This window comes from Squalius cephalus (assembly GCF_949319135.1).
Source record: "Squalius cephalus genome assembly, chromosome: 7".
Classification (NCBI taxonomy): domain Eukaryota; kingdom Metazoa; phylum Chordata; class Actinopteri; order Cypriniformes; family Leuciscidae; genus Squalius; species Squalius cephalus.
The window spans coordinates 38,369,507-38,380,318 of NC_137128.1; the positions used below are offsets into that span (position 1 = coordinate 38,369,507).

The 10,812-nt window shown below is 37.3% G+C and overlaps 2 protein-coding genes across 5 annotated transcripts in view; both read right to left on the bottom strand.

The window, feature by feature from the left end:
* The window catches only part of cadm3 (cell adhesion molecule 3), a 62,490-nt gene extending 62,135 nt beyond the window's left edge, over positions 1-355 (bottom strand). For all 4 annotated transcript variants that reach the window (XM_079876285.1, XM_079876284.1, XM_079876282.1 and 1 more), the window contains exon 1: positions 159-355. The gene's annotated coding sequence lies outside the window, so the exon portion shown is untranslated. The remainder of the gene's footprint in view (positions 1-158) is intronic.
* A 6,941-nt stretch (positions 356-7,296) lies between these two features.
* Positions 7,297-10,660, bottom strand: sdhc (succinate dehydrogenase complex, subunit C, integral membrane protein). Its single transcript, XM_079876241.1, has 6 exons — positions 10,569-10,660; positions 9,362-9,421; positions 9,175-9,276; positions 8,956-9,017; positions 8,425-8,588; positions 7,297-7,541 (listed from the first exon to the last, which is right to left on the bottom strand). The coding sequence occupies exons 1-6, from the start codon at positions 10,583-10,585 to the stop codon at positions 7,437-7,439; spliced, it is 510 nt and encodes a 169-aa protein (XP_079732367.1). The 5' UTR covers positions 10,586-10,660; the 3' UTR covers positions 7,297-7,436.
* Positions 10,661-10,812: the final 152 nt, after the last annotated feature.

The window sequence follows — 10,812 nt, forward strand, 5'->3', positions numbered from 1 at the left end:
TGCAGGCGCATTCCAGAGCACGAGCGTTCCCCTATTTACAAACCTGACAGGTGTCTCCCCCCCCCCCCCCCCCCATCTGTATAAGCGCCAGGACGCCAACGACAATAATACCCCTGCGTGTCTGTGAGCTCAAAAGGAGGGCAGATTACAATACGCACCGATATAAGCGCTCCTCGTGATGCCTGTTGGCTCCGTTGGTTCTGGAGTGTTGGACCCGTCTATGCCTGCTGGCGCTCACGCTAAGGTCCCAATGGATCTGTCTGTCTTGGTTCTCGTTCCGCCCTCCGCTGTCTTCTTGTTTTTCTTGCCTTTTCCTCTCTCCACGGCTACCGTTCACTGCAGCAAAACAGTCTGTCTGAAAGAACGGAGAAAGGGAGGGAGAGAGAAGAAGGGAGGGAGGCGCGGGGGGTGGAGGGGGAGGGGTGGGTATTTTAATACGATTTGGCCGCACCATTTGGATAACAGGGCTAGACCATACTGCCTAAGATAGATTATTATTGTTATTACTGCTGTTGTTTTTAACATTATTTATGTCAGAAATAAATAGATTGTTATATTTATTTGTTTTTACTAAACATAGACTAAAACAATAAATAACGATATTGAATACTTCATTTCAAATAAAAATAATACAAATAATTGTTGGTTTAACTTAAAAAAGTAAGTATGGTTGTATTACAATTTTGAGTTCACTGAAGTTACATTTTTGAGTTGATACAATGAAGGAGATTCGTTTAATCAACAGAAACTCAAAATATTATGTTATATGATCCACATTAATTATCCCAGTTGATTTGACAAAAGAAATAAAGTTGTGATAACAAATCATGAAAATATTATTTAATTTTTTTTATCACAAACAAATTTGCATACACGATAGGCTGCAAATTTGTTTGTGATAAAAATCTAAATAGTCACAAATGTATTTTTATATTTAGTGTCTTTAGTATAAAATGTGAAATGTAAAAATATGATAAATTATTTGTAAATATGCAACCAATACATTAAAAAAGTAGCTTTACCTGTAAAAAAAACCGGAATATTTTGAACGAACATCAAAATAACAGTGTTGTTGGCTGCTAATCCTCAGAAAGCACAATAAATTGTGCAATTTATTAAAGAACCTATAACCAAGTAGAAAATGAACGAACGAGTTCATGAATGATTGAATGAATGAATGAATGGATGGCTCTCCCAAATAGTTAACTCCATTATTATCAAAAGAAAGTATCTGATTTATTGGCTACTGATTACTAAAATAACTGTAACAACTAGGCTACAGTTGTTTTGAAAATAATGTCACAATAAATATTAGTGTGTGTGTGTGTGTGTGTTTGTTTGTTTGTTTTTTATCTCGGGGTGAAATGTTCTCGTGAGGTCCCCCCTCATATAGTCTGGTGGCGGCGCGAGGTGTGGTCTTGTGAACAGAGTCCTCGCGCGCGCGAGCCGGGCTCTGGAGACCCCGCCGGCTGCTCGGGAGGCCCGCGCGAGAAGAGAGGATGGGAGGAGGAGGGGAGGGCGTTGCGACTCGCGAGAGGATTTAAGGATTAGTTCTGCACGCGGATTACTCGCTGTGCGGTGTGGGGGACGCACGGGGTTAAACATGGACGACTGCACGAGAGGCAGATACCCCGAGAGAGCAACGACTCGGTCACCGTGGCGGTGGCTCGAGCAGCCAACCAGAGCCTCGGGGTGGGACACTTCCGGCCCAAATAACTACACTTGTGTTTAATGTCATCACCAGCCCACAGTCTGTCGGCCTTTATTCATTTCACGGAGTGAATAAAGCATGACGCAGATTAGACAGTGGAAAACTAATCTCTTTATGCGGTAAATAAAAGATACAGTATGTTTGTAGTGTTATCATCATCCCCGCTTGTGCACGGACGTCAACACTGTCTTCATCACTGAGACAGTAGTTAGCCTACATCTACTGGTCAGGAGACTGTACTGCGAGCATTTCGGCACAACGTCGGTATTCCCAGAAAGCGCCCGGTTACATCATCCACAATGAAATAGTTCAGCCTATCGGATTGAGAACATATTTACACAACGATATTTCAGTCTGTGAAGTGCCGGACGGCGTACCTTCAGTTTCTAGTGTTTGGAAACAGAGCCCATGCCCATTTCATCATTTTATAGAGACGCTGACGTCATTCTCCGCAGAGCTGTGACAGTCCACGCGGTCGAGCGCGCTCTCCCGTGACCTGCGCAATCCTTTTTCTTCGACGTGCAACTGTCCAGAAGCACAGAAACCAACACCCTAGTTTCCGACCGGGCCGGGAGTGCGAGGAAGACAGTCAGGAAGACAGGGATAATATGAGCAGAGCGTCTCAATTATCAGTTTAATGACTTGCTGAACATCTAAAATCAAATACTGCATTAACCCTCTGATGGTCTTTATTTATGTCTACACTCTGGGTTTTGGGGTCTCTAGAGACCCCAGAAAATAACATTTAATTTTGTAACAAGATAATAGTTTTTTTTTTTTACAAATGTAATTTCATTCTGTTTGTTAATGTTTTTACTCAACATTTGTGCAGTTTTTGGAGAATTTATGATATTTTTTAAATTTCTATAAATAAATTAATAAATAAATATTTAAATAGCCTTTTTACAAAAAAACAGCATTTGATGTAAAATTCACTTTATAAAAGACCCAGATTTCTAACTTTCATTCATGGGGATAACATGGATGATTTTAAATGGTTTAATGTAACATTTTTGCCCATTTTTTGGAAAATGCAGTTTTAAAATAAAAAATAATAATTTTAACCACTAGATGGCTATAGAGCTCCAGTATATGCTATTTGCTATTAGACTACCTGAAAGATATCTTTTCACAAGTTGGATTCAGTTGGATTCATATCTAAATATTATAAAATCACAATTATAACAAAAATAAAATATTTTGTCAAAGTTTAGCATTTTTTTGTACCAAAAAACCCCCCAGTTTTTCAATAATGTTACATTATGATTAGAATCAAACCTGAACAAAATGTTACAAAGAGAAATGTTGGAGTCTTAAGATTTTATCATTTATTTCAATCATTTATTTTTAATCTAATTCTAGATTCTAGACACACACAATTGCGTGTGTGTGTGTGTGTGTGTGTGTGTGTCTGAGAGATAAAGAGAGAGAGAGTGTGTGAGTACACATTGTCGATGTGCCAGTGTCACCACACCACTTTATATTTGAAGTGGTTTAGCATTTTGGATGATTTTATTTGACAAATTATAGCCTTACAAATGTTCCTGTGTGTGTGTGTGTGTATGTATGTGTGTGTGTGTGTGTGTGTGTGTGTGTGTTTACATTTTCAATGTGTCAGTGTCACCAATTTATTTTTGTGGTGGTACTGCATTTTGGATGATTTTATTTGACAAATTATAGCCTTACAAATGTTCCTGTGTGTGTGTGTGTGTGTGCGTGCGTGTGTGTGTGTGTGTGAGAGAGAGTGTGCGAGTACACATTGTCGGTGTCAGTGTCACCACTTTATATTTGTGTTGGTTCTGCATTTTGGATGATTTTATTTGACAAATTATAGCCTTACAAATGTGTGTGTGTGTGTGTGTGTGTGTGTGTGTGTGTGTGTGTGTGTGTGTGTGTGTGTGTGTCTGTGTGTGTGTGTGTGTGTGTGTGTGTGAGTACACATTGTCGATGTCAGTGTGACCACTTTATATTTGTGTTGGTTCTGCATTTTGGATGATTTTATTTGACAAATTATAGCCTTACAAATGTGTGTGTGTGTGTGTGTGTGTGTGTATGTGTGTGTGTGTGTGTGTGTGTGTGTGTGTGTGCGTGTGTACATTTTCAATGTGTCAGTGTCACCAATTTATTTTTGTGGTGGTACTGCATTTTGGATGATTTTATTTTACAAATGATAAGAGAACAGTTTTTATAGTCTCAAAAATGTATTCCTCTATATGTGTGTGTGTGTGTGTGTATACACACGTGTTGTGAGCAATATAATTTAGCATTGTGGATGTTTTTTGCATTGGTGGAAGTGTGCCACTTTATTTGTGCCATTTCTGTCGATGTGTTCTGCGTTGTTTCTGATTTTGATGATGAATTTTGTCTATTTTGATTGCGGGGTCTCCAGAGACCCCGAAGACCACGAGTGTCACAATTTTTGTCACGCTAACATAAAAACAGATATCATTCCACTTTATTTTTTTTTTTGTAGATCTAGAAAGTGTTGAGAGCCGTAGAAGGTTTCATACCATTTGGACAAAGGGAACATTTTTTTTAATTTGAGCAAAAGTCATTTGGGGTCCCAAAAGACCCCATAAACCATCAGAGGGTTAAAATGAGCCCTCGTCGCTCCCTCTCCCTCACTTTCTGAGATACTAAAATTGCCTGGAGAGAGGAAAGAAAAAAAAGGTAGATGTACAAGGCCAAAATCACATATGAATTGCAAAATTGCAGAAAGAGTTTCAGCGCAGGGTGATGCTGGTGAAATTGAATCACATGAGAGGATGAAAATGAGCTCAAAGTGGATAAATGAAAGACTGAGAAACTAGTGGACATTCACAGCTTCCATTAAAATAAATGCACGACAGAGTGAAGGAGGGTTTCCTGAAAGAGGGTTTCCTGTAGTGTTTGATCAGACAGTGCAGAAGTGAGATACCTCTCTATTTCTATCCCATAATGACCAGGAAGAGCCAATCACACAGTTCGCTGGAAAATCAATAGGACACTGATGTCTCTCTCCATCTCTCTGGCAGGCTCTCATTCTCTCTCCACCTTTCTCTCTTTCTTTCCCCAGTGCAATTCAGGATAATTCTCTTCACGTTAGAGAGACTTTTATTGCCAAGACCAAATACAAGTATATTACAGCTGAACTGATTTGAGAGGGCAAAGGGGACAGGAATGCATTAAAAATGAAAAATTTCATTTTTTACTGTATTAGAAATGTAGGATAAAGCTGACTGTAGTTACCAAACCGTTGCATCTCTCTCCTTCGTAAAACTGTTTATATATATATATATATATATATATGGAAATATATAAGAAATAAAGGCTTTTAAAATTGTAATTGTGAATGTTTATCATAACAAAAAAAATGCTATTGCTACGCATATAAAAGAGTAGGTTCATTCACAAAAAAATGTAACATGCATTGCATCCTCTGCGATGAAGAGACGGATGAGCATCACAATACCTACTTACTTATGCATCTAAAAAAAAAGCCATCATCCACTGATGGCATCATCTCTGCCGGGACTCGAACCCGGAGCCTCTGGATTAGAAGTCCAGCGCGCTATTCCATTGCGCCACAGAGACTGAGCCACATGATGCAGTGTAAAGTGAGGTCATATTCTGCATCAGTACGGTATCCTGCAGCATCAGGACCAGTGATATGCTCGTTCTGTAATTGCGTCATGTCCCGCTAGGGGGCGCGCGCTCCTCTCTCGTCTTGACGTCGTGCGTCTATAGCGGACATCCGCCCTCAGCGCACTAAACCAAAATAGTCGGTTTATTTTTATCAGTTCTTACAAAAACAACGGTCAAGAAAAATCAATATGGCCACTATGTCTTTCAGAATACTATCACAGCTCAAACACACTATTTTTTCTCGAGCTTTACTTCTAGTAATTCTCTGTGTGCGTTATTCTGAAAATTAGAAATTAGTTACCTAAGCATACATGAAAAACGTCGTTTTGTGTACCCTGTCTATATTTATGTATCATTATGTTTAAATAGCAGGCTAATTATTTGTTTGTTGCAAAATTAGCCGAATTAAATCGCGTGCGCATCATATTAGGGGTTTTCAAGCTTTGTTTCGTCAGTGACCGAAAAATATGATCCACTGCTGTAATATATCGTTTTATATAAGAAACAATATATAAGACGATATTATGAAGAATAATCGGGTTGTATAGGCTACTGTGGTAAAAGGAAAACACTTTGTATTGAATTAAAAATGTCGTCTCTCCGCCGATAGAGTAGTTGACTTGAATGTATGAACATTCTCTTGAATTGAAACATTTTCAATTCAATTTGTGTAGCACTTCTCACAGTAAATATTGTTCCAAAGGCACTTTGCAGAGAACAGTGCTATCCAACCCCCAGGAGATAAAGGCAACAGTGTAAAGGAAAAGATCTGTAAGATACAATGATTATTGGACATTTATAAGTTGTAAGGTAAGAGAAATGAACAATTACATTTTTTTCCACACAAAAATGATATAGATATATAATATAGAGATATAGAGTGAGAGAGCAAGGATGCATATTTCTTTATTTCTATTGTTAAAACCTATTGTAATAATTAAAAAAAAAGTCACAATCAATATCATGATTTCTTACATCAGATAGTTTTATAAATCAAATATAAGAATATGAAATTTGGTAAACGTGTTAAAATTCCTGTTAAACATTTAGCAAATATTTTAAGGTAACATGATAACTGACAGTCCTAAAAATTCATTTTGTAAAATTGGCTTACATTTTCAGAGGAAAAAAACCAAATACACCAACCTGACGCAATGCTGAAACTGAACATAACTTGTCTACTCTTGACCACAAGTTAAAGGACATGCCTTCTAGTTTCAGACACAGATAAATAACTCTCCAGATTTAATGTTCTAGGGAAGAGGATGCTGGGCACTCCAGGATGGAGTTTTTCAATAAACATTCAGTGTAGTGATTGCGTGTAGTCTGTAATCCAAACCAATCCTTTTTACGACATTACCATTTAAATGAAAAAGCCCACAGCCATCCTTGACATTATCATTCAGGTGAACAAGATTCGAGGAGAATAATTTAACCTGTGCAGCCAGTTTTTATTAACAAGATTCTAATCACGCTCTCTTATGATTGGTTACCATGAAACATTATAATTACCATCATCACAACACAAGAAGCCTGCGCATATAAATGTTTAATATGCATTATCTTAAAACATAGTATCATAGATGCAAATGCTAGTGGAGAGAAACTTTATGCGGCTTTGTACTATGAGTCACGATGGGAGAAAATCACATAAATGCATGAGAATCTGGTACTGCTAGAAGCTTCCATTGTCTAGAGTCTAGAGGTTTCATTTGTTAAGGGCCTTTGCTACCCAAAGTGGTTTCATTTATCCCAAAACTGAAGTGAAATCAAACCCAGGTCAACATTTCTGGAAATACTGCAGTGACACAGTAAAACAAGGCAAATGGTTTAGGAAATGCTAAGACCATTCCTGAATATTTCCATACGATTGCTGTAAAGTTCATTGCAAATGCCAAGTTCCAATTGCCATGCCTTCAGCGCCAAAGGATTTAACAAGAAAAAAAAAAACACTGAGGATATTTTTTGTGTCGATATATATATTTTTATTTTTTATATTAATGAATTTGGTCCTTGCAGACCACTTTTAGGACAGATAAACAAAATAACACCCCTTTCTCTACTTCCACGTCTTCTTCATTTGTGTCTCATGTCGACGGATTTACATGGCAGCAAGACCAATAGATGCGAGAACAGTCAGAGCAATGACAACGTATCCAGAACGATAGACTTCAGGAATCTTAAAACCCTTCCCAACATCCCAGATCTGAAAGAAATGGACAAGAAAGAGATATGAATCAAAGTATGATCGATATATTAGGACTTATGAAAAAATGATGAATTGCATGATTTGCTGAAAAATAAATGTAATTAATATTGGCTGAGAACAGTCAAGTTATTATTCTGGTAAAGAGTAAAGCATTGAATAGACATTAAAACATTTGAAAAAAGTCTATTATTCTCACCAAGGCTGCATTTACTTGATCAAAAATACAGTAAAAACAGTAATACTGTGAAATATTATTACAATTTAAAATAACTTTTCTAATTTTACATTTTAAAATGTAATTTATTCCTGTGATGACAAAGAATTTTCAGCATGATTACTCCAGTCTTCAGTGTCACATGATCCTTCAGAAATCATTCAAATATGCTGATTTAGCGCTCAAAAAAGATTTCTTATAATTATCAATGTAGAAACAGCTGTGCTGCTTATTTTCACAGAAACCGTGACAGAAACCGTGACAAAGGTTTTCTGTGAAAACCTTTTCACAGAAACCGTGACAATTTTTTGCAGGATTTTTTGATGAATAGAATATTTAACTCAACAGTATTTGCAAAAGCAAAATCACTTGTAAGATTAAAAATGTCTTTACTGTCACTTTTGATCAATTCAGTGCATCCTTGCTGAATGAAAGTATTAATTTCTTTCAAAAAAAATTCTTACTGACCCCAAACTTAAAGTCTTAATTTCACACTTGATCACATATTTGGTCACATACAACTGATTACACTGTCATGAGTCATTATCAGAGCCAGAGAGAGTCTGTATACTTCATTCATTCATTCATTTTTATGTGTATGTATGTGTGTGTGTGTGTGTGTGTGTGTGTGTGTGTGTGTGTGTGTGTGTGTGTGTGTGTGTGTACCAGATGACGGACGCCGTTGAAGGTGTGGAAAGCCACTGGGAAAGCCAGAGCAAATTTGGTGAAAGCAAGGAACTGTGGCCCAAAGGACATGGAGTGAATCAGATCAAGGTAATATGGGTAACTCTCTGGTAAAACCAACGCGGCAAGTGCAAACGCAGAGATTCCTGAGACAAAAAGATCAACAACATTATTTAATATTAATATGCAGTCATTTAGTCATGAACACAAAAGGATTCTTTAAAAGTCAGCAAGAACGATAATTATATTTGCGTCAATGGCAGTGCATGATACGCTCTGTCTATTATAAGTGCACACTGCAGTTTTGTCGTCCACTGCTTGAGATGCTCGAGCTCTTCTGGATTCTGATTGGCTGACATGTTGCTATCGTTGCTAATATATTTTCTATTGAGAATCAAACCCGCAACCTTCGGGTTACCAGTCTGACTCTCTAACCATTAAGCCACGTTATTGTTCTTGGTGTGAACGGGCCCTTAGAGGCATCATCAAAAGCCAAGAATATATTCTAGCTACCTGAACTTAGTCCCACGCCTGTTCCTCTGTGTGAGATTGACAACAACATGGGGACAGACCACCTGTAAACACCAAAGCCATTAAATGATCATCTTTTTATGGACAGTTCATTTAATTCATAACTCATCACCACATTCTTTAAAACCAAAATCCTCAAACATACAATCCAGTGAATTGTATGATCCACACACTCCAAGAAGCAGATGTGGTAACACTCACTGGTAGATGCTTATATGTGGTGAGACAGGTCGGTTGAGTCGTGTGTTTTTTGTCCAAAACTTGTTCATTTCCTCTTTAGCTGTGGTTCCCATTGGAACAGCACTGGAAAACAGAGTAGAAAGGAGCTTTACTGCTTAATATGAATTCTAAATTTGAAACTTTATTAGGAAAACACAAAAATACTCACTGTCTGTAGAGAATGCCAAACTGTGACCGTGACGAACACAGACCCTGCCGGGCCACCGTCCTTAAAAATAGAAAACCCCCATAAATTTCAGGCACATGCATAAAACTAACAATTTTAAGTACAAACACACATTTGCATACAGTTAAAGCAGCCGGGTATTCTGTACATTATAAACCAGGGGCTGCAATCAAAAACATCCTAAACTCATGTTGGTAACTGTAAACCATGCTGTTAACACAACAACAGCACAGACCTGGCATATGGACATTTGCTTCGGTTTTATAATCAGACATTCAGTTTGGTTATACAAATCATCTAACAGGGCATACTTATTATCATCTAATATGGTTAATCTGATCAAACTCAGTAATCTACAAATGAAAATCTTGTCACAATGTCTGATCCAATGCACAATGATGGGACTTCAGTAGAACTGGAGATGAGCTCAGACATATGAACATGGACAAATAATGTGGCACACATCATACTACTCAAAGTTAAAAGGATAGTTCATCCAAAAATGAAAATTCTGTCATCATTTACTCACCCTCAAGTTGTTCCAAACATGTATTAGATTACATTTTACAAGAATACATGTACAAGAGTTTATTGAAGAATATGGGTAACCAATAATTGGACCCCATTGACTTTCATAGTATGTTTAGTTACCCACATTCTTCAAAATATCTTCTTTTGTGTTCAGCAGAAGAAAGATATTAATACATGTTTGGAACAACTTGAGGGTGAGTAACGTTAAATGATGACAGAATTTTTATTTTTGGGTGAACTATTCCTTTAATGTTTAGTTATCATAATTTATTTGATGTGCAGAAGATTCTGGTGGCAAGGACCTTGCAGACAGTATGAACAAAAACAACGGAATAAATGATTGCTTTTGTTATTATTATTATTAAAGTAACTTGAGACTGAATGAAAAGTGCACGGAATGAGAATAAAAAATAAAATAAAAAACACAAAACTGTAGCATATTATACATGCTATATAAAGATTAAATCAGAGCAAAGGACAGTAACCAGTGTTGTTACATGTAATACGTAACGTTAAACATCAGCAAACCCTCAATATCCCGACTGTCAAACTGCCAGCTGATATGACAGCAAAAAGACCGCCACAACAATTAATTGAATCTTAAACAAAAGATAAAGCAAAACTGTCACATTTTTAAAAATAACATGTTCGTACTGACCTTAGAAGCAACGCCATGTTTTTGAGCTTGAGTGTTGGTTGGGACTCGGACGTGACGCAGACGGATGTGGCAAACGAGATCACAAGCCACCGCCATTTTGGTAAGGTCAATACAAGCCGTATGCAAGGTCAATGCAATATCATTGTACAGTCAGTCAGTCAGTCAGTCAGTCGGGTAGCCTATGTAAAATTGTATTCTCGATTATATTTACTGTCGGTTTTAATAATAATAGTCGAGAGGAAAG